Source organism: Mustela nigripes, chromosome 1, assembly GCF_022355385.1.
Source record: "Mustela nigripes isolate SB6536 chromosome 1, MUSNIG.SB6536, whole genome shotgun sequence".
Taxonomy (NCBI): domain Eukaryota; kingdom Metazoa; phylum Chordata; class Mammalia; order Carnivora; family Mustelidae; genus Mustela; species Mustela nigripes.
In genome coordinates, this window is record NC_081557.1 from 157,583,273 (window position 1) to 157,608,758 (window position 25,486).

The following is a 25,486-nucleotide window of genomic DNA, read 5'->3' on the forward strand; positions in this document are numbered from 1 at the left end:
TCCATTGTATATATGGACCATATCTTCTTTATCCATTTGTCTGTTGAAGAGCATCTTGGCTCTTTCCACAGTTAGACAACTGTGGCCATTGCTGCTATAAACATTGGGGTACAGATGGCCCTTCTTTTCACTACATCTGTATTTTGGGGATAAATACCCAGTAGTGCAATTGCAGAGTCATAGGAAAGCTCTATTTTTAATTTCTTAAGGAATCTCCACACTGTTTTCTAAAGTGGCTGCACCAACTTGCATTCCCACCAACAGTATAAGAGGGTTCTCCTTTCTCCACATCCTCTCCAACACTTGTTTACTGTCTTGTAATTTTGGCCGTTTTGACTGGTGTAAGGTGGTATCTCAGTGTGGTTTTGATTTGAATCTCCCTGATGGCTAATGATGATGAACATTTTTTAATGTGTCTGTTAGCCATTTGTATGTCTTCTTTGGAGAAGTGTTTGTTCATGTCTTCTACCTATTTTTTGATGTGATTATCTGTTTTGCATGTGTTGAGTTTGAGGAGTTCTTTATAGATCTTGGATATCAGCCCTTTGTCTGTAGTGGCATTTGCAATTATCTTCTCCCATTCCGTGGGTTGCCTCTTTGTTTTGTTGACTGTTTCCTTTGCTGTGCAGAAGCTTTTTATCTTGATGATGTCCCAAACGTTCAGTTTTGCTTTTGTTTCCTTTCTCTTTGGAGACATATCTTAGAACAAGTAGCTGTGGCTGTTGTCAAAGAGGTTAGTGCCTACGTTCTTCTCTAGGATTTTGATAAATTCCTACCTCACATTGAGGTCTTTATCCATTTCGAGTTTATCTTTGTGTATGGTGTAAGAGAATGGTTAAGTTTCATTCTTCTATACATAGCTGTCCAATTTTCCCAGCACCATTTATTGAAGAGACTGTCTCTTTTCCACTGTATGTTTTTTCCTGCTTTGTCAAAGATTGTTTGACTATAGGGTTGAAAAATGCTATCAATGAGATCCAATCTAATCTAAATACTCTAACATCTAGGGTAATCAAGGTAGAAAATAGAATTAGTGATCTAGAGGACAAACTGATAGAGAAAAAGGATCAGGAAGAGGCGTGAAAGAAACAGCTTAGAAGCCATGAAAACAGAATTAGGGAAATAAATGATGCCATGACGTTCCAGCATCAGAAATATTGGGATCCCTGAGCGGGTGGAGAAAAAGAGAAGACTAGAAGATATAGTTGAACAAATTGGGGATGAAAATTTTCGCAGTCTGGGGAATGTAAACAGTGTTCATGTCCTAGAGGTAGAAAGAACACCTCCCAAGATCAATGAATCTGGAAAGACCTCAAGGCATTGATTGTGAGACTGACGAATCATAATTTTAGACAAGAGCTTTCAGAGCAGCTAGGGAGAAGAGATTCCTTACATACAGAGGAAGGTCCATCAGAATAACATCAGACCTGTCCACAGAAACCTGGCAAGCCAGAAAGGGCTGGCAAGACATATTCAGGACACTAAATGGGAAGAACATGCAGCCAAGAATACTTTATCCAGCAAGGTTGACATTCAAAGTGGATGGAGAGATAAAGTGCTTCCAAGACTGGCAAGGTTTAGAAAAGTAGGTGACCACCAAGCTGCCACTACAAGATATATTAAGGAGGGTTCTATAAAAGAAGAAAGAACCCAAGAGTGACATAGAACAGAAATATACAGAGACAATCTATAGAAACAAGGACTTCACAGGCAAGATGATGTCAATAAAAACGTATCTTTCAATAATCACTTTCAACATGAATGGCCTAAACACTCCCATAAAACAGCACAGGGTTGCAGATTGGAGAAAATGACAGGACCTATCCATATGCTGTCTACAAGATACCCATTTGGAACCTCAGGATACATCCAGACTGAAAGTGAAAGGATGGAGAAACATCTTTCATGCCAATGAGCATCAAAAGAAAGCTGGGGTAGTGATTCTCATATCAGATAAATTAGATTTTAGACTAAAGACTGTAGTCAAAGACAAGGAAGGACACTACATCATTCTTAAAGGGTCTATCCACCAACAAGATCTAACAATTGTAAATATGCCCCCAATACAGGAGCAGCCAACTACATAAGACAACAGTTAATCAAGATAAAGAGACATATTGATATGAATACATTCATAGTAGGGGATCTTAACACACAACTCTCAGTAACAGACAGATCATCCAAGCAGAAAATTAATAAAGAAACAAGAGCATTGAATAGGACACATTAGACCGATGGACATCATAGATACATACAGAACATTCCACCCTAAAACAACTGAATACTCATTCTTCTCTATCACACATAGAACTTTCTCCAGACTAGATCACTTACTTGGTCACAAACCAGGGCTCAACTGATACCAAAAGACTGAGATTATTTCCTGCATGTTCTCAGACCACAATGCTTTGAAACTGGAACTCAACCACAAGAAAAAGTTTGGAAGGAATTCAAACACTTGGAAGCTAAAGACCACCCTGCTTAAGAAGGTTTGGATCAGCCAGGAAATCTAAGAAGGACTTATACAATTCATGAAAACCAATGAGAATGAAGACACTTTGGTCCAAAACCTTTGGGATATGGCAAAGGCGGTCCTAAGGGAGAAGTACATAGCCATCCAATCCTCCCTCAAGAAAACTGAGAAATCCAGAACACACCAGTTCTCTTTGCACCTTAAAGAACTGGAGAATCAACAATAAATTAGGCCAACCCCACACACAATAAGAGAAATAATCAAGATTAAATCAGAGATCAATGAGATAGAGATGGAGTAGAATGCATCAACAAACTAGAAGCTGGTTTTTTTGAAGAATCAATAAGATCGATAAACCATTGGCCAAACTAATCCAAAAAAAAAGAGAGAGAGGACCCAAATTAATAAAATTATGGATAAAAAGGGAGAGATCACGACTAACACCAAGGAAATAAAAACAATCATCAGAAATTATTATCAACAGTTATATGCCAATAAGTTAAACAACCTAGACAAAATGGAGACATTCCTGGAAACCTATTAACTTCCAAAACTGAATTGGGAAGAAACTGACAACTTGAATAGACCAATATCTGGTAAAGATATTGAGGTGATCAATCAAAACCTCCTAAAAATCAAGATCAAATCAAGATAAAAAATTCAAGATCAAAAACCTCCTAAAAAACAAGAGTCAAGGACCTGACAGGTTCCCTGGAGAATTCTACCAAACATTCAAAGAAATAATACCTATTCTCCTGAAGCTGTTTCAAAAAATAGAAACAGAAGGAAAACTTCCAGACTCTTTCTATGAAGACAGCATTACCCTGACTCCAAAATCAGACAAAGACTCCACCAAAAAGGGGAATTTCAGACCAATATTCCTGATGAATATGAATGCCAAGATTCTCAACAAGATCTTAGCTAATAGGATCCAACAGTACATTAAAAAGATTATCCACCATGACCAGGTGGGATTTACCATGGGATACAAGGGTGATTCAACATTCGCAAATCAATCAATGTGATAGAACAAATCAATAAGAGAAGAGAGAAGAACCACACGGTCCTCTCAACTGATGCAGAAAAATCATTTCACAAGATACAGTATCCGTTCCTGATTAAAATGCTTCAAAGGATAGGGATAGAGGGAACATTCCTCAACTTCATAAAATCTATCCATGAAAAACCCAGAGTGAATATCATCCTCAATGGGGTAAAGCTGACAGCCTTCCCTTTGAGATCAGGAGCACGACAAGGATGTCCACTCTCGCCACTGTTGTTCAACATAATACTAGAAATCCCAGCAACAGCAATAAGACATCAGTTGTTTTCTTATACACTAACAATGAAAATATAGAAAGGGAAATTAGGAAAAAGCTGCTACTTCTAAATAGATATTGGAAATAAACTTACAGTTTGGTAAGAGAAATCCAATAGATTTATTCTGGGGAAACTGAATACATTTTACAAAATTTATCCCTTTTTCAAAATTAAATATTTATCCACATCTAACCTTCTAGTTGGCACTTGCCATTAATTAAAATTTGAGAGTGGATTTTCCCTGAAAAAGTAATTCCCAAGTTTAATTTTATACCCCTTCAAGGATAACTATGTTCTGTTGCTTGATATGATGTCATATGACAGATGATGATAAGTTGGAATGGGTAATATTGAGGTATACAGTTCAGTTTCTACAGGAAAAAATAGGCAATTTCTACAAGACTCTAATGACATTTGGACTTGTTCATTCTGATCGAATGATAATAACATGTGGATAATTGTTTTTAGATATCTAGCAAATGAAATGTACATTTTCCTACTGGTAACCAGGCTAAAATTGGCAATGATGTTATGGAGTATGTGAAATTTTGAAGGTAATATCAGAGTAAATACTGGGTAATAACATTATGAACATTAGTTCCATTAGTCTTTGTTGTGTCGCAGTTTTCAAAAACCTACTTCTTTCCTACATAAGGTAAAAAGAACTATGAGGGAAATCACAGTTGTACAATTATAGTCATTAATAACTTTAGAATCGGATTGGTCTTTGGTGGTGAAACTTGAGGTCTTTTAATTCCTGGGGCTATAAGTAAGCTTGGGTCTATTCAAAGGGATCCCAAAATCCCATCATATTTTTATGTTTAAAGCATTCATTCACCAAAATGTTGGAGGTTGGACTAAACAAATATTGACTTCATGTAGTCACTGAATAAACTAATTTAAGATAAATTTCTTTCCAAGTATATGCAAAAAGAGATCCATATTCTGTCTTATCACTGGAGGAAATCCCTTTTTCCTTAGCATTCCAATAACAGGACTTTTGTATCCACATTTGCTCACATTTGGAAAAGAAAAAAAAAATTTAAGCAGTTGTTTTTCTCAGTGCTACACAACAGACTATGAGCTAGCCCTAGGTTTAGAAATCTAAATCTGTCACCAGGTCTTGGTGCAGAGAGAATGGTAGAACTGGCAAGTGCTCTCTAATGAAATTCTTTCTTTCTTTCCTTTGCCTCTACAAAACTATGTAACTATATTTAGCAAGCTCCTATTCAGAGATCATTACAATCCTGCTTTTTGAAAATGGAGATATTTCTAACTATAAAAACTAAATAAATATATTAGCTTCATTCATTTAATTCAACTGAATAAATATTTCATATATGTATATATGAATATACATACATATACATATGTATGTATACACACACACACATACACATACACAGCATGATAGGTATTGAGTCTAAAAAGATATTTAGATATTATCCCTGAGTCACAATTTAGAGACAGAGCAGTATAGAATTTAATGACATAGGAACTATGATAGATTTATTTGTGAAATGCTATGTGAACACAGGAAATGAATGATTTAATTCAATAACTTGGAGAAAGGGGGAGGAAATGGGGGGAAAAACTGTCAGGCAACAGAGCGGTATTATCTGAGAGTTTGATCTCAAAAGATGAATTTCAAAAGACTGAAGAGGTGCCTTACTGGAGAATATTTGCAAAAGCAAGAGAGAAATGAAATTCCCAGGAGAGTGTCTAGCAAGGGGCAGATGTTCAAAATCTGTTAATTTCCTTCCTGGATTGAGATAGGTGATGTGAGAGTGGCAGGAAATGAAATAGAAAAGGGAAGCGGAACAAAATCCTGAAAAGCATGATGACGCTTGTTGAAGAATTTGGAATTTTTCCTGGGGATAATGGAGAGTGACATCACTGAGAAAGACAGCTTTATCTGTGGAGAGGAGCTTGGGTGGTACAGAAAAGATGTAGAAGTGTATGGAAGCTAGTAAGCTTCTATCTAATATAAACATGATCTACATATATCTTCTTGTTTCAGGGCTGTTTAATTTGAAAATACCAAAGGTTTAAAGAAATTTAAGAGAAATGTGACTTGAGAAAATTTGGATCTCTAGGCTAGCAGTTATATTTATAGCAGATGCAGGAATATTGACTAATTTTATTTTTCGAGATTTTTAAAGAGAAACTGTGGTTGACTACCTCATAACAAAAGAGGTACAGAAGAGGAGAGTTACTAATGTGAGAAAATTCTAGAATCGCTCTGGTTAGATGACTTTTCAAACGCAATTTTGCAGAAAAGCTGCATCTCAATGTCTGCTATTCATGGATTGTATCCTGCCTGTTCATTATTTTTAGCCTCTAGCCATCAAAAAATAAATCAGACTTATTTTTAGTAAATTCAATACATTTTCAAAGTAATACAGGACTACATTGAGAAAATAGGAAAATACCATGAATTTTGAAGGACAAAGTATTAATAATCCATAGTTTGTCATATTGCAATATGTTCTATTAATATTTAAACAAGCTTTTTTTTAACATTTTATTTTGAAGTAATTATATATACACAGGAAGTTGTGAAGATAGAACATAGTGAGTTCCCATGTACCCTTCACCTAGTTTTTCCCCCATGGTTACATCTTAAGTAATTATAGTATAATATCAAAATAAGGAAATTGACATGGATACAATCCATGCAGGTAGTTCTATGCCATTTTATTACTTCTACAGAATGTATATCCACCACTGCAATAGATGTAGAACTGTCCTAACATTACAAAAATCTCCCTCATTCTACTCCCTCCTTCTCCACCATCCCCAAATCTAATAATAACTAATATGTCCTCCATTCCTGTGATTTTTATTCTTTCAAGAGTGCTCTGTAAGCTGAATCATACAGTATGTGGCCCTTCGAAATAGCCCTTTTTCCCCTCTCTCAGCATAATGCCCTTGAGATCTATCCAAGTTGTTGCATGGATCAATAGTTCATTGCTTTTTATTGCCAAGCAGTAATCTCTGGTATGGATGGACCAGTGTGTTTAAGAGTTTATCTATTGCATGGAATTGTTGATTCTAAGTTTTTGGCTATTACAAATAAAGTTGCTAAGGACATTTATGTGCATATCTGTTTTTGTACTGATATGTTTTCATTTCTTTGGCATAAATGCCCAAGGGTACAATCCCTAGTCTCCTTGCTGACTGTTTCATTTCTTATTCTTTTCCTCTTACTTCAACTATGACCCTCTCTATCACATTCTCTTCTCATTCAAGCTTACGATCCAGGGTGACGTCCAGGTGGTTACCTTCCTCCATTCTTAAAATTAGTTTGGAAACCTCATTTATTACCACATCCAATCAAAATAAAGTGCAACTCCAGAACCCAGCATATGGAACACTTCAAAAGCTGACCCGGGCTCATTTCTTTACTGATACCAACTGTAGTCCATTCTCATACTTGTTCATGCTCCAGTGAAGCCACTCTTGGAGGACATTTCATACATCTATGGAGCTCACATACTGTTCCCTTTCCTTGAAATGACCCAGATCTCCCTTCTCTTCTGGCATCATCCATTGGCACAAACACAATTAGCCATTGCACGTGTGTCTTCTCTTTGAGAGCATAAATTCTTCAAAGGCAAGGGCTATGCCATATCCACATTTGTAGCCCAGTGTGTCCCAGAATGCCTGGTGCATGGTATCAAGAATAACAGTGCCTAGCATTACTGGGTGCTTTGGTATATGACAGACATCTCCCTATAAGCTTTGTTTAGATTTTCTCATTTAATCTTCTTAATGGCCCCATAAGAGATATATTATTCTCATCTCCATTTTGAAGACAATAAACCAAAAGTTAAGATAGTAAACCCAGGCAATCTGGCACTAAAAACCTTGTCCTAATCAACGGACCATATTATGTACAATTAGCAAATACACTAAACCTTTATCAAATGAAATAAACAAATGAATAAGTGAGTGAATGAAAACCATAGGGTCACTGTAAGTTTTCTGAGAAATAAAGAGTTCTGCAGGGAAGAATCAATGGCTGAATTATATTTAGCTAAGTTAATTTCAGATATTTCTAAGTTATGTGGTATCCTAGAAACAGGCACAGGAGACCATGAATTTAAATAAATCTGCATCCAAATCCTTTGCCACTTATTAGCTGAATGATCTTGTCATTTTCCATAATCATTTTAAGCTTTATTCTCCCTAAGGGTAAAAAGATAATGGGTTCAACTTCATAGGTTTAATGTAAAGAATCGGGAAACAAAGAGTCATAAATAACAGCATAGTTCCCGGATGCACCCTGCATTTGCTTCCTTTTTTCGCCTTGTTCTCTAGGAGATCCTGTGAACTCCTTGGGCAGTTCTTCCCTCCACCCTTTTCGGTGGTGCTAATCACTATCACTTTTACTATTTTGTCCACAATTCCATACACTCAGTTATTCCCTCTACCTGCTCCCCTAACCCTCGAAGTTCCTTGTTATTGCTGCCCTGGCTTCTGGCACAGATGTCCCTGCCCTTCCCCATAAGTCCATCTTCCTTGCTGTTGTCTTCTTGTCACACCATTTAATCCTCCAAGCCCCCAAACAGGAAATCTAGCCTTGGGAGTCTGGATGGGCAGCACCAGCTTGTTCTACCCCCAGTGGAGTTTTTAGCCCAGGCTGTCACCAAGTTCATGCCAAAGGCTTCCCCAACCCCAAGAAATGCTTCAGGCCATTCCCTACTTCATCCACACAGGACTTTCTCCTCTCTTTCTAGACCTGCACCTTCCATACTACCTTGATGAGTAGTTTCCTGCCCTGTGGGCTATCTTCTTTGCAGAGCTTTTTAAAATTTTGAAAGCTCTTCCTGAATAGAGGGAAAGAAGGTAGGATTAGCATAGGAATGATGTGGCAGGGTAGAGTCCCTTTTTGTTAAAAGAAGGAGGAGGAGGAAGAGGAGGAGGAGAAAAAAAAAACTGTCAGGAAGCCTTATCCAAATATAAATATAAATAGGGACCTGGCTGAATAATTCACTGTTCTCACCTTAGCTTGATTAACCATCACTACAGTCAAGGTCTGGCTGCTACTGATAGTGACTGCACTGACCCTGGGTCAGGACATCTGGTTGTCAGGGAAGTTTTCTCTTTTAACTCCTCTTTCATCGGCCATCTCCTAGCACTGCTCATGTGTTACTTTCTCTGTGTAGCTTTCACCACAGGGCTTGCAACTAGATTCAGTGTCTCTCCTTTTTTTTAACCACTTTGTCTCTACCTGGCTTATACCCTGAGTTACCTCGTGCTGGGGCAGTATTCTGCTTGTTTTACCTTCTCAGTTAAAACATATATTCTTGAACGTAGTTTCATCACCTTTGCATCTGTACAGTACCTTCCTTATATAGTAATTTACTGAGCACATAGTTAGTTGCAGTTCATTAAATAATGAACCAGAAAGGGGTTTCTTAGAATCTGGCCTGAGACTGTGGAACCTCACGACTTGTTTATAAACCTCACAACAAATCAGAAAGAAATAGGAAAGCCATTTTTATGCGCCATTATCCAGAGTAAGAGAAGGAGCCCCCAAATGGTGTGCCATTGAGGTTTTCTTAGTGTCTCACCCACTTCAGGCTTCCAGTGGGAGGCTACCTCATAGCTCTCAGCAGGGAATTGCACACTTTATTAGGAACAGCCAAAATCAAGGTCGCTGAAGTGAGCTGGGCCTGATTCATACCACTTTTATGTTTCAGTTTAGTACAGAATTGTATAGGCTTAGCTTCAGAGTACACAGACACTACAGACAGAGGAAGACATTCATCCCCTTCCTCTATATTGTTTAGTGTTGAAATGGCTTACTTGTCAAAGCACTTAAATACCACAGTGATGGATGTTTTATAAACATATAGCCATCTAGATACTATAGACCATGATTTTCTCTCTTTTTGAAAAAAATAAAAACTCTCAGAGTTTTTCAAATCCACCCTTCAGTGAGCATTTAATGAAAAGTTGTCTCCTACTTTAGTTGTGACTCCCAGGGACAAGGCTGTATTAGCATCGCTATAGATTCTTATTTACACTAAGCTCACCAAGATGAAAACTTCCCCAAACTAATAAGTGCCCACAACCCCTACCTTGATCCCTTCAACTAGACAAGTCTCTATCAACCACACAAATGAGGTAGCTTATTAAACAAAGTCCAAGATAACAGACAAAAATATATTCACATATTTTTAAACTTACGTTTTTAAAATTTATTTTATTTTATTTATTCATTTGACACGGAAAGAGAGCACAAACAGGGGGAGCAGCAGGCAGAGGGAGAGGGAGAAGCAGGCTCCCCATTGAGCAGGGAGCATGATGTGGGGCTTGATTTCAGCACCCTGGGAACATGAGTTGAAGGCAAACACCTAACTGACTGAGCACCCAGGTGCCCCTCACATATTATTTTTATAAAAGAAATCCTAGATTGTAAGGCAGAACTGAAAGGAAACTCTTGGCTTGCCGTATCTTCTTCTTTTTTTTTTTTTCTTTCTTTCTGTTTCTCTTGTCTTACCTTTCTTTTCCTACCTTCTCCATCACACCAGCAACCTTGACAGGCTGACCTCCATCCTCTACTAAGTGTCTGTTTGACCCCATTAGTTCTCTGATCCTCTTAGCTGCTCCACAAGCTCCTGTCATCTAAAGACATTCAATTTATTTTTAATGACTTTCTCCTTCACTCCTACACACACACCCTAATACAGCCCCTACTTCTCAAACCCTGATCTTTAAACCTAAGGAAAAAGTTTAAAAATTGCCAGATACACCAGATCATGGCAAGTGATGGAGAAGATAAAGAACAGATCTGCGGGTGGCTTCCTGGGCCACTTTTTCAGAGGAAGACTGCCATTTTCCCAAAGCAATGCTACATAATCCTCAGGATTGCTGCTGAACAGGGCAAGGATTGGGGGTGGGGGTGGGCACACCTTTCCAAAACATTTTGGGCATTTATAATCTGAATGGCTATTAATAAGACCTGACTGTGAACATCAGGACATGCATTTTGTGCATAGTTTGAGTCAAAATTTATCAAAAAAGAAACCTAATAAACCTATACCTAATTGGAAATAGAGCATAAACAATACTTTTTTGGATATATCCACAGATCTATTGCACTGGGAAGAAGAAAAATATATTTTGTATTTGGGAAATTTTAAATCATCAGTAGAAACCTGGTCTCCTGCTCTGTGTTATGAAGAGCCAGGATCTTTGTTTTTAGATAGATTCATTAGAATCTTCCTTGAAACAATGACCTTCCACTTTACTTTGACATTAGTGTTCTACTGGGTCTTCAAACAGGCTATTAAATTTGCCCTGCTGTTATTCTTGGTCACTTCTTTCTCTTCGGATATCTCTTTCCACTATGAATAATTTGATAATGTGATTAAAGTTTTTGAACTCCTTAAAAGAACTTACAGGGGAAAAAAATTACAAATTACTATTGATTCCTCATTTGAATCTACATTGTATTTCATTTGGGTCATTTTTTGGTGTAGTAGTATTATGTATTATTGTATCAGAGCTTGTTAGCAAGCTATATGTGAGGTTATGATCAATGTTCAGTGTCAGCCTTAGAGGGTATATTGAATAAAGTTTTTCCCATAAGTCAGCACTGGCCTTGATTCTAAGGAACATTTTCGGTGTTGATTAGAAGTATAGAATAGGGAGTAAGCTTATTAAACATGCAGATTACCTTATATTACCTTATATTGACTAGAACCACACTGAAAGAATTCATAAAGACTTTGGCAAATTAAACAAGGTGATTATAAGTAAGATGGAGCTTAATAGGGACAAATATGTAATAATTCACTCAGAGATGGAAAAAGCAGTGTGTCTGTTTATGTGTGTGTATGTGTGTGTATTTATAAAAATTTAAAACTGGAGGTGAAGACAGTTTCAGAATGAATCATCTGTCAGTTACAAATTGAAATGAATTGTTGGTGTTTATGAACAAAATAGCCAAAGTCACCTAGCAGTGTAAAAGTTGTTAGGGCTTTTTAAGCACTATCATGACCTATTTATGAGCTCCATAAATTATGCAAAAATTACCATAGAAAAGGAAAAGATGCCTTAGCTAATAACCATGTAAAAAAAAAATGAGTAATAGATCCTTGGGTAAGAACCACAGGAATTTAGTGCTTAACTCAATAAGGAAAAGGTTAAAAGATGAAAATGAAAAAGTGTTTTATTATATAAAGAAATATTGTACTGGAGGTGATGAGTAGCTATTGTCCATTTTCACTGAGAAGAAAATGAGAGGCTTATGTGAAATAGGCAAGTTTTAGGTTAGGCATGAATGAGAACTTTCTGGTGTTAAGTTTCCTAAGTCAGTAAAGTGCCTAAGGAAGAAGAATAAAGTCCATTTTGGAGATTGGCTTTTATACCTTAAGATAGAGCATCGAATTATGTGATACCTCCAGGAACTCTCTGATGTTATGATTTTATTAGGGTTCTCTCTTAACACCATTTAGAAATTTTTTTGATCCTCGGGGAAATTCATGGGAATTAGGTCTTTCCTGTATTTTCAATGATGTAAAAACATAAAAATGTATTATTCTATTGAAGTCTGTTGAAATATTTGAGGATATCATCTTAACAAAAATTTTATAATCAGCTTATAGTCAATAATGGCATTATGAAATGCTGACCATACAAATTTAGGATAATTCCATATTTGTTCATAGTGTCCTGGGATAAATAAATATTGCATCTTTTTCATGGTATCTCAGGAAGAAGCTGTACATACTATCTTCCTTATACAGATAATTGCAGGCTAATTAAATTCATAGAATACTGGGGCCTTTTGTACGAGATTCATAGAATACTGGGGCCTTTTGTAATGAATTATTATCTACATATATATGATGAAATGCTACTTTAGTTAACTAATAAATTATTTAAAATTAGAGAGCAGTTTCATAAATGACAATTCTGTCAGCAGATAGAAAAATACAGTGTCTTTCACATATCAGGATTTAGGATTCATGATGTGACAAAATTAGTTCCTAGAATATAACGTGGGTCAACAAGTCAGAGAAGTCAACCAGATTTTCCATATTTTCTCACATCTGTATAGCATTGTCATTTTTGAGAGAATTTAAGAATCAGTTTTATTATGTCTAACAGCAATAAGAAAGATGAGTGTTTCCATCCTCCTCTGTGGTCTCTAAGATGACCTGTCATATCCACAAGCCAAATCAACTTTTAAACATGCTGCAGGAATACAAGTCTCTCCAAGTGCAGGAAGATAAGTAGTTTGTGATATCCAGTTTTATCATCTCATCTATATATGAATTTTCAATATGACCTGTGACCATCTTATCTAGAGTACATCGCAGACGGGGATGCCCCTAACGACTCTGTAAGGGAGAAGGTCAGGAAATATTTCTAAATCTCTCAGGAAGACCTTAAGAGTCATCTTGGTCCCCAGAGATCCACCACGTAGGGACAGCATTCAGAAGGGAGAAGTGTCCTCTTCATGAGTACTACTACACTTTTTCTAGACCAAGCACACTTGAAACATAAGCCACAGAAACACTTTTCTAGATGTCTTCTCAGGCACAGAAAACAAAAGCAAAATTAACCCGTTGGGACTATATCAAAAGAAAAATGTTTCTCACAGCAAAGGAAACTGCCAACAAAACAAAGACAACCTACAGAATGGAAGAAGAAACTTGCAAAGGATCTATCTGATCAGGGGTTAATAGCCAAATTATATAAAAAAATTTGCACAACTCAACACCTAAGTAAATAAATAAATATGTTCTTAAAAGTAAAGATTAAATAAATGTTCTAAAGAAGTTCACAGCAGAAAGGCCTGAAGCTTTTATCTAATTTACTCTGTTGAGGCCCATAAGGGCAGGTTTGAGGGCAGGTGAGGTGTGTAGGACAGAGTATGGAGGAGACAGAACAGAGAAACAGGAAAAGACTGCACCATCCAGGCCCTATTTGAGTGTCCCACATGGAGCCACCCTTATCCTCTGACCCTCCTCTGTAAATCTTCACTGTTCTTGGTCCTCAAACAGCCTCTTTTATGAAACACTCTCTCCATCCATGGGGCTTCTCTTGGGAAACTCTCTTTGTGTCCACACGTGAAAAACCCTAGCCCTCTGACTTCTCTGGTATCATTCAGAATTGTTGGCCTCAGAATCTCAGCTTCTGCTGTCTTGAGAAGGAAGAAACTCTGACACTTTGAGAGAAAGAATGACAAAATCACTATACTACTCCACCAAAGATTGCTGTGGCTGAGTTCTTTGTGAATTACCCTGCCCCACAAATTATACTTTTAAGCTATATAATCTAATCTTTAATGAGAAAACCATATTTACTCCACAAATATGACTTTGATCTTAATCTTTATAAAAGAAGGAAGTTAACACTATTGGGCTAAAGAACGTTAATCTCCTCCCTGAGCCTGTTTTCAGTAAGTAGTGTCACCCCTCATGCACTTAAAGTAGTTCTTACTGAGTCTTCAGTAGGGACTGAGCCATTAGCAATCCAAATTGTCTTCTGACAATTAGAGTCTTGTTGCCTCATCCTTGACCCTTGGTCCCTTTATATATAATCAGATTTTCTGTATAAACCTGTATCTGAGAAGGTTTGGAAAACATCACTGAAGAGAAGGAGCTAATAAAATGCAGAAATGTGGTTTCTCAGAAGACTAGTGGTCTTGAGTTTAGGCTGCAAATTGGAGAATGGGAAACCTTTCTGTGGTGTTAGTCCATTCTTTTATAAACAGAGCATACACACTGTCCTTCCTCTTTGTGTAAAAACTCAACCCTGGAGAGAAAATATATATATATAGTTTTTGGTAATAACACTCAATATTACCAAAGGTTACTATTCTAGTTACTGTTCTAGTTCTTTTCTCTTCCTTAGCTCCTATAATCATTGAGTTCTTTTACATTTTTAATCATTTCAGTTAGCAGACTTAGTAGAGCAATTTTTGTCACCATTTCAGCTTGCTTCAGAAATTTTAGTCAGAAATCACTCATCAAAAGAACCACTACTTATTAGCTCCCTTTCTACAATGCTTAGGTAAGTCTCTCTTTCAGGAACACACATTCTACTCTGTACCAGATCCTATGTGACCCAGAAGTATGGACTATATCTTTAGCTTTTCCAAATACTTTATTACAGTTGCATTTATTTGGGTTTTCTTTTTATTTGTTCTGCCTCTGAATTTATTTATTTTACCTACATGGCAAAATGTCTTGTTAAGTAATTCACTGGTGGTCTGATAGAGCTTTTGCAGCTGATTTTATTACAGGAGAAATTTCCAAATCTCCCTTAAAAATTAGTTGTTATTTTTAAGTGCAAAATACTGCTGGCCATGATTAGTCATCTACAGAATGGCTGGTAATGTATAATAAAAATCCCATTTTTATGCAATACTAGCTTAATGGGAATGCTGGCTTTCCAAGACGAAAGCATGTTTCTAGTAAAAAAGCATAGCCTAAATATGTGAGCTTCACTGACTGCCCTTTTCCTGGGCTAGGTCTGAGTTTCAAAGATGAACATAAAGAAAAATTATGGGTATCAGTGGAATGTATACTAGTGAGTTAAACAAAGAAGTAAAATTTCATAACAAAATGCTAAAATGTGAACATATTCTAAGTGTTAGAAGAGCACAAAGAGGCAACTGAGTTTGACCTTGACTTGAAGGGAAAGAATTCACCAGGTAGACAGGGAGACATCTTGTGCACAGCAAATGCCTACCAAGCCAGGAAAGATGAAATGGTCTGTTTGTCCTATAATGGGAGTATGAATGAGGCACAAGTTTGTTTCTGAGAACCAAAACAGTTTTAAGCCAAATTTTTGCAGGTATTGAATGCTATGGAGTTGGAAGGTTTGGGGGGCAATGGGGTATATAGGAAGTATTTAAATAAAACTGGGATAGGATCAGACTTATATATCAGAAAGAACACTTCAGCTGTGTTGTAGGAGATGGATTAGAGATAGGAGAGATAGGGAAAAGGTTTAGAAATAATTCTCCAGGGGCTCCTGGATGGCTCAGTCAGTTAAGTGTCTGACTCTTGATTTCCTCTCAGATCATGACTTCAAGGTCCTGGGATTGAACCCCTCATCCAACTCCAGGCTTAGCATGGAGCCTGCTTGGCATTCTCTCTCCCTCTCCTTCTGCCTCTGCCCCTTCTCCTGCTTGCACTCTCTCTTTGTGTCTCTCTAAAATACATAAATAAATAAAATCATTTAAAAACAAGAAAGGAAGATTCTCTAGATAGAAACGCTGAGAGTATTAGCAATGAGAGGACACAGGTAATGACAGATTTTTAAGATTCAGGAGGTAAAATACACAGAAGTTGGTAAGAGATTAGTTGGGGTAGGGGATTTAAACAGAAAGGCCATGGTGAGGAATCTGAAATGAATTTAATTGGTGGGAAAAATAAGGAAATAGTAATTCCAAAAATTATAACAGAACATAACAGTAATAATAATAATAGTAATAGTGATAATAGTAATAAATAATAAAATTAATAATTGCAACTACCAGTAACAGAGCCCTTATAGATTGTTAAGTATTAAGATGTCTTATATCCATATCTACATCAAACCTCCACATAACTTAATACAAAATTATTATTTTCCCTATTTAATAGGGAAGTGGATTGCAATTTAGAGAAAATTAAATAAGTTGTCCAAGGATTGAAACTCAAATCTTTCCATCTTCAAAGTCAAAGTTTGTAGAACCTAAGAGGTTGCCCAGTCCTGGCCATTGGCTGTACCTCTCAGATGTAGGCCTGCCTTACCTGACCACTGCAGTCTGTTTTTCAATACTTATTTCTTCTTCTTAGGTCTCAATAACACTAAATATCAGTCTAGTGGAACTTTATTGGCATATTAGTTGTTTTTTTAGGTTTTAAATTTTGGAATACTTTTTCTTTCTTTTTTCTTTTTTTTTTTTTTTCTTTTTTCTGGAAAACCTGCCTCTGAACTCACCAAGCTCTTGGCCACAACCACTGAATAGCAGTGGGAACCAGGCAGAATTTTAACATGGTTACTGATGGGCTCTTAGAGCTATAACAATATCTTTTCCTTTGGTCGATGTTGAAATCAGCATCCAGAGGAAGAAACTGTGGGAGAAAGGAAAAAAAAAAAAAACCTGAACTGAGTTGGAAGACATTTTTAGTACATTCCCGTTTGCTAGTCTCCCTTCTACTGTTAGCCCCTTGGCCTGAAGGATCTAACACCTATCCTATCGACCACGTTCCATTTCTTTTTACCCTGAAGAAAAATCCCTTCCGATGTGATAACTTAAGTTGCTTTGTTCCATTCCATTAAAAATGGGACTAGACTTACAATTCCCCAGAGTTAATGCTGACAGCTGTGTGTTGGTGAGCGTTTCAAAAGAAGAAAGGAAATGAAGATGGAAAAGAAAGACTTATATGTCTTATTTTAAAGTTTATATGGGTAAAAGCTATTCTCTTGTTAAAGGAAAATAGGTAAAAATATGAGTGAAAGTTCACTACAGAGGGGAAAGGCATTAGATTTTTAATTAGTTGACAGTTTTAGAAATGTAAGTAAGTAGCAACACATTCAAAGTTAGGACCATTCAATATCATTCATGAATCTCCTCTTCAACAATATAAAGGGATCACCCTGCCACATACCGAATATCCATTAGAAATTATGAAATAGAGCATTATTCAGAGATGGATCATTGTAATAATAATCTCCATATAAGACAATAGAGGGGTGTAGTTGGTTAAGCATCTGATGCTTGGTTTTTGCTCAGGTCGTGATCTCAGGGTCATGAGATCAAGCACCAAGTCAGGTTCCAGGCTAAGCAGGGAGTCTGCTTGAGGATTCTCTCCCTCTTCCTCTGCCCACTCATGTTCTCTCTCTCTCCCTCTTTCACTAAAATAAATAAATCTTTTTAGAAAAACTAAAATAAAATAAAAATAAAACAATGGATAAGTTAGTTGAATACCCATGTGACATGTCCTCTTGTATTCACCCTTAGACACTCTTATTCTCTCCATTTATAGTTGAGGAAATTCAGGTTAACAGGGGTTAACATCACACAGCCCACAAATAATCTATCTGCTCGACTTTAAAATCTAACTTACCCAATGTCAAAGGTACTGCTATCACTAATACCTAATATCAGAGTATCACATGTATCAAAATTAATTTTCTATGTTTGAAGGGTTTTAAGTGTTTGTTTTTCAATCAACCTAGATCCACCCAAATTCCTGAAACTGGCTTTACAGAAGTACCCTAAATTACAATTTCTAAGTACATATAATGTTCATGCAAATAAGTAAATACCACTTACCTATCATTTCTCAGTATTCTTTAGTACCCATGGGTTGCTAGTAGTACAGGATACCAGGAAAAATAAAAGTAGAATTTTGAAAAGATGATGGGAGAATAAGGCTTAAAGTAGCAAAGCATTTGGTTTCTTTTATTATTCACCACTTATTGCTATAGACACTTTTCTTTTTTTAACTCTGTGTGCGTGAATGGGGGTGTAGGGTTGGGAGAGGGGGATTCAGATATAATAGATCTGCAGAGTGATTGTTTGCTGAGTTTTATGTAGTAAATGTGAGTTGTGTGAGATTAAGTGGAGAAATGGAATATATCAGTATGAGTATATTCCAAGTTAACTCCTTTCTAGAATGCTCTAGATTTTTCCATTTCCTCTGTGACCTGGGTATGCATCAGCAATTGTTAAAAAAGAAATGACAACATTTGCCATGGTAAATTAACTTATATATTAGGTACTTATTAATTATTTTAGAATTATTTTGCATTTAAAACTGATTTGGCAAACCAAACAAACAAAAAAACAATGATTTCAATGATTTGGCATATCTAAGTAATACTCAGATGTTGAATTTAAGATACAATTTTTTTGAGGAATACCACTTGTAGAAGAATTTACTAGATTTCTTTTAAGGGTTCATACTATAGGCCATTCCTTTTCTGCTGATATTACTCTAAAATCTTATGAAAAATAACAGAATGACCACATAAAATGGTCATTGTCTTTCTGTGTTGGGCTCCTAAAACGACCTTCACTTTCTGTAATAAGCTGTTTGTGCTCACTTCAATTTGCTTCATTTTATTTTTGTCACTTTTGGTACTGTCTCAGTGTACTATAATGGAACGATGCTGAATCAGGCAAGCTGTAATTTTTATTGCAAGCATATCTCAAGGCAAATTTATAAGCCAAACTTGATATCAGAAATGAAGCTGGAGGGAATATGTCTTTGTTCTAAGTTACAAATGCTCTGCTATTCTAAATCTGAGGTATGTTGAACATAAAATGCCTTTTTTTTCTGACATCAGGAATTTCACACAGGCAGTATATTAAGAAATTCCTTTAAAATTTTACCATGTACAAATCAGTTTCACCAACAAAACTATTTGTATGACAATTCTATATTCAAGTTGTAAAGCTGATATTGAAGGTGATGTTATGCCACAGAAAATGATTCTGTTAATGATCCTAACATTTGATTTCAATTTTCTTTTCATGAAAAGCTAAGAGGAAGTGTTAATTTATTTAACAGTATTTTACTGGTATGACTATTTGGGCAAACAGGTTATATATTTAGAGGTCTGGGCATACAAAAATTTTACCCCTAAGATATGATCTCACCACCACCAAATTGAAAGTTTTTGAGAGTTATAATATAGGTTGATTGCCAAATGTTCTAAACAGCTAGTGGCCAATCCCATCCTGGTAGGGTCTCTGATGAAATGTGACATGGCCTTCTCCAGCCATGGGACCTTCTGGTTTTAGAAAGTGCAAACTCCATACAACTACCTAGCCTAGGCCCTTGCATTAATAGGTATTGAACAAATTGCTATTTGCTACTGCTATTATAACCTGTATTGATAATGTTTCATTTCTTTTTTCTGTGTTACCACTTTATATCGTCCTCCAGTAAACAATGGGAAATATGTTAAAATGTTAATGTTTTTAATAGTTTCAATCCCATTGCTGGAAACAGCAGTGGATGAGAAGTAAATGATCTTTGGGAACAAAAGTTTTATTGCTATACTGTCAACAAGATAATTGTGGGATATCCCAGGAGAAAGTGCCCTTTTACTCTCCTGTGAGGTTGTACCCTAGCTATGGGTAGCTTGATTTTATTCCTGCTTTTGCCCTGTTATTCTTCATACTGTCATTTTATCTTTTTTACAAATGGTAGAATTAATTTAATAATTGTAGAATATTTCAGCAAATTTTTCCTTGGAAATAGTCATTTTTTTAAAAAATTAATTTAATTTTTTTTCAGTAATCCATAATTCATTGTTTATGCACCTCACCCAGTGCTCCATGCAATATGTGCCCTCCTTAATACCCACCACCGGTTGGCTCAGCCAACCCCCCCGACCCCCCTTCCCTCCCAAACGCTCAGTTTGTTTCTCAGAGTCCATAGTCTCTCATGGAAATAGTCATTTTTCAACACATCATTTAAAGCAGAAGTACAGAACAAAAAGGAATCATCATGGTAGTTTCCACAGAGTAAATGATACACATCGACAACCTAAAACTCAATAAAATGTAGATTAAATTTTGCTGAAAGTTACTATTAGAAAATGGCATGAATACTCCTCTAGCAAACACAGCCCATAATTTATTGTTTGCAATACAGTTTTGCACATGATGGAAACTGGTGACCTGCAAGAGTATTTCCAATACCCTTGCCCAATGCTAGTGTTGTTTGCAAAGGCCCCAGGAAATCATTAGCAAACTCCATCTAGAAACAGACCAAAAGGTCAGAAGTATACATAACATGAGTTTCATGACCCATGGCTGTGGAGGGCTCTGAATATTCTTGTTCAAAATATGGTATAGTGTTTCAAAGCATCTGCTGCCATTTGCAGAGGTTAGTGAACTTGAATATGCCAGTATCTAATTTTGTATAGTATGCCAAAGACACATATTTGTTCTTAAACCTCAGTCATTAGAGTTGAGCAGCTACACAAACTCAAATGAGTTTCAGTGCAGCAGTAATTGGTTCTCCAAGTTAGAAAATACAGAGTGGCTCAGAAACTTAAATGTAAGGAAATTGACCACCAATTTAAGATGAATAACCTAGGACAAGTAGATACCATCTATATAACTCAAAGATGGATGTGAAAATCCTGATCATTATTATGCATAAGAGAGAGCTGAAAATATATTCATCTTTCTGGAAACATGAATTCTATTCTGTTTGAATACAAATAGAAGTCTCTCTCTCTCTCCTCTCTTTCTCTCTCTTTCACGCCCACAGACACACACATGCATGTGCACACACACAAACTTAAAGCAAATAAGAGGCAGTATCTTGCAGTAAAAATACTATAGCTTTTGAAGCCTACATTTGAGTCTTATCTCATCCCTCACTGACTGTGCCACACTGAGCAAATGCTTATACTCTCAATCTGAGTTTTCTCATTGATGAAATGGGTGAAATACTTCTGAGAAATGGGACACTACTGTGAGAATAATGTATGTCAGTTGCTGGCATGTATATGGTAGCCGCTTGTTAAATAGTGACTATCATAAATACTAATTTTTAAATATACACTTCAACTCAAATTGGGTTGTTCATGCACAATGTAATTATTTTAAAATATATTTAAACATTGCTACCTAAAAGAACATAGGCTTAAGGCTTATAGCATGTCGTTGTTTTTTAACTAAATGATTATGTGGTTATCCAGCAATCTAATTTAATTTGTCTTTGCCTTGCTGGAATTGCTAGATCTAGTTTTGGTTTTGGTTTTTTTCACAGTGAAGGCTCACACACGCACACACACACACACAAGAACCATGAGAAATTTTCTTTTTTTTTTCAGTAATGATTTCATCTACTTATGATTCATGTGTCATAACCCTAACAGCAATTCTTTTTATATATTACATTTTAATATTAAGAAACCACAAAATAGGAAAGCAATTTGACATCTGTATTTACATATATTATTCTGTTTCCTATAACTTTATTTCCAATTTCTTACTTGTGTCTCTCTTCTCTCCTAATCATGAAGATCTCTCCAGGACCTCTCCAAGCAAACGGACATCCCTTATGGCACAGTACTGGACTCTGCAGTATATGAACATGTCCGCATGAAGGGAATGAATCCTTTTGAAAGGGACAGCATGTATTCCCAAATGTGGCGGATGATCAACAGAAGCAATGGATCAGAGAATAACGTTCTGGAATCCCAAGCAGGCATTCAAAAGGTACTGGTCATTGTTCTGCTATAATAGTCTAGTCTGCTATTTTGTCTCCTATATTCGAATTGCTACATGGAGTTTGGTTTATTTCTTTTCTAAAATTTTAACTTTGACACAGAGTCTGCAATTAAATTATATCTCGTATTGATTTAAAGGAGATTTTGAGTTGGCAGAGTGCTTAAGCAAAGGGAATTCAAAGCCTTCTGTGCTGTGTCTAATGGATCTGTCTCCAATAGAATTCCAAAACTAGAAAACATAAACTAGTATTTTGTTCAGAACGGTCAGGGACTTATGCACATGAAGACTGAAAAGGTTTTTATGAATCCCATTCCAAATATTATTAGAGTTATCCAATTCTTTCAAATGACTTTGGGGTATTTTCTATACTGCATTTCCTTTTAGATGAAAACTTTATCTTTACTTATGATTATGTGGTGGATAAAAGTTAATCTTGTCAACAAATAAGTTTCCTATAAATGTCTATTTCTATTCCAAAAGTGTAAATCTTTATTTCTAGCTTATTTTAAATAACCATCATTTAGAAGTTATTTTATCGGGGGGGGGGGGGAAGCTTACGAAGCAGTCCTTTGTGTAAAACATGAAGCTAGTTTTTATTCTGAGCTGTGGTTTATAAACACCTCTACAGAAGTAATTCTTTCTTCCTCAAGTCCCATCAATCTGCACAAGAGAACTGAATGATTTTTGTTTAAAATTATCCCCGTGGTTAGCACAGTGAAAATCACAATGGTTGACATTCAATAAATAATTGTAGGATGAATGAATGAATGAATGCATTCATGAACGTTAATTATAACCACAAACGTGGTATACACTTTTTCTCTGTAACCTTCCACAGCAGAATAATTTGGATCCCGTGTCTGAGCTTCTTGTTCAGAAGGCAAACTTACTAATACTATGTTGGAGAATGTTTTGATGGTTATAAAAAATATTCTGACACAGGTTCTAGCATTATTCTGTGCCTTTTCATATGATGTCCTTCAGCTGCTACTGATGTTATGGTTCCCTAGAGTCAGCCTAGTTGGCATCATTATTTTGAAAACTGAACATGTTGATATGAACCTCCTTTAAGTCCTAATGATGCATTAGGATGTGAATTCCTTGAAATGTTAGCAATGGCCTCTAACTCAATCACCTTTATTGCATTAACCCCAGTTTCCCAGGACCCAACTATTGATCTTAAAATCCACAGGCTTCTAGAAGTTCAACAATTACTAGGAGGATGGGTGGGGGTAAAAGTGGGTGAGTGAGTGGACCTATATGTTGTCTGGAGGAGATGGGAGGGTGGACATTTTAGGCTTTACTAGGTACTCATGGGATGTGAATGAATTTAAGCCTCAGAATAAGAATACTAAGTCATTTTGGGAAGAGTTACTTTCCTTCATATTGTTAATTGTTAAGATATTTATATTTAAGATATTTATCTTGGGGATAAATATAGTCACAATTTATATTTTTATTCTATTTTAGAAGCCAAAGCTCTCCATACTTTACAACCTCTTTCTATAGCATATCATTCCAGAGAAAATTCGCTTTTTTTTTTTTTAAAGATTTTATTTATTTGACAGACAGAGATCACAAGTAGGCAGAGAGGCAGGCTGAGAAAGAAGGGGAAGCAGGCTCCCTGCTGAGCAGAGAGCCCGATACAGGGCTCAATCCCAGGACCCTGAGATCATGACCTGAGCTGAAGGCAGAGGTTTAACCCACTGAGTCACCCAGGCACCCCAGAAAAAACTCACTTTTTTTCTCCAGGCAGACATACAGATTCTCAAAAAATATTTTAAAAGATACATATTCACTCATTCATCACTTATTTATTCATTTTTTCATACAATATTTGCTAAGTGCCAATTATATACCAGACACTGATATATAATATATATAATATATAGATCACCACAGAGAAATGATCACTGGATCTGTGAAATGTAAAGTCTGGTGAGAAAAGAAAACTAAAATATGTGATCAAATGAAATTATTTAAATCATGATAAGTGCTATGGGAAAAAACCTTGGGTTCTTTTACAGAAATTAAAGAGAACATCTACTTTCAGAACAGTGATCAAGTATGGTTCCCTGAGGAGATAAAATATTAGTGATGACCTGCCTGATCAGGAGCTGTTTATGTACAAGAGAGGGTGACAGGGCTTCCAAACCAAGCACAACCTTAGCAGAAGCATGGAGTTACATTCAAGAAACCAGCTGAAAATCAACATGGAACATGCCCAATGAGAGAACATGGAAGGAGGTTGAAGGCAGGGGATAGATCATGAAGGACATTGTTGCCCTTAATTAAAAATCTGGATTCTATTTGAATGGCAAACAAATAAACAAACAAACAAACGAACGAACAAAAATTACTAAAATAAGGGAATGTGGTGATTCATTATTACCTTTCAATAGGGATTGGTAAGTGTATACAGAGCTGAAATAGTGAGACCCTAAGGGACTCTTATAAATTTCAGAGGTAGCCAGTCACGTCAACACATGTAGATAAGGTCTTGCTTCATTCTTGTGTTTTTACGCACACACACATACGCACACAGCCCGTATACCTTACAGTGTTTATAGTAATACAGACTGGGTATACTTCCTATATTCTAGCATTTCCAAAATAAAAAATAAATCACAAGGGTATGGAATATCAAATGTCACATATAAATAGTCTTGTATGTGTTAAAATATACATACATATCTTCCAAGGTCTTCAGGATTGTTTAAGAAAACCTCTCCTTTTCAAAGCATGTACATATGGTTTCCTACATTTTCTGTTTCTTTTTTTCTTACCTTTATGTCTTTTAACCATATAGAATTTAATTTGGCATTTGTGGATGTGTAAAAAGAAATTATAGATTAACCTACCCTGAGAAAATTTCAGTTTGAGATTCTATGAAATAAAAGTGTTTTAGACTAAGCTATTGATAAGTTTGCATTGTGTGCTAATAAATTTAGTTAATTCTTGTAGGTTTTGCCATTTCTTTCTCTTTAAATATGTAGGCATTCCATCATCTTTCGACCTGTGCTAGTGTTTCTCATGCTGTTATTAAATGTCATACATTAAAAAAAAAAAAAAGTCTATTATGAAGAACAGAAAGAACCCTGTTTCCTGGTTCTTCCAGTTCTTATGTGTACAACTTTGGGCAAGTCACTTGGCTTCTCTAAGACTCAGTCTCCTCCTCCCTAAGATTGTCACAGTGTGAGGATTAAAAGCCTGCAAAAGACATTTCAGCATGGGTTCGAATACAGTTCATTTTTTAAGCTCAAATGTTTAAATGTAACTAGTTACTTAAAATCTGTGGGCCCCAGGATTTTTATCATGTTGATAAGAATTCCTACTTCACATGTTTTTTTGTCATATATATATATACACACACACACACACACACATATATATATACACATACATATATATAGGCATCAATAAATAATATTATTAAATAATAACTTCATAAAAAGATCCTTAAGATTACCTGA

The 25,486-nt window shown here is 36.1% G+C and overlaps 1 protein-coding gene across 1 annotated transcript in view; it reads left to right on the forward strand.

Annotated features, from left to right (window-relative positions):
* Positions 1 to 25,486, forward strand: part of GRID2 (glutamate ionotropic receptor delta type subunit 2) — a 1,183,642-nt gene that overhangs the window by 944,803 nt on the left and 213,353 nt on the right. Inside the window, exon 13 of the mRNA XM_059414235.1 lies at positions 21,806 to 22,001. Within this exon, the coding sequence (XP_059270218.1) occupies positions 21,806 to 22,001 (196 nt within the window). The remainder of the gene's footprint in view (positions 1 to 21,805; positions 22,002 to 25,486) is intronic.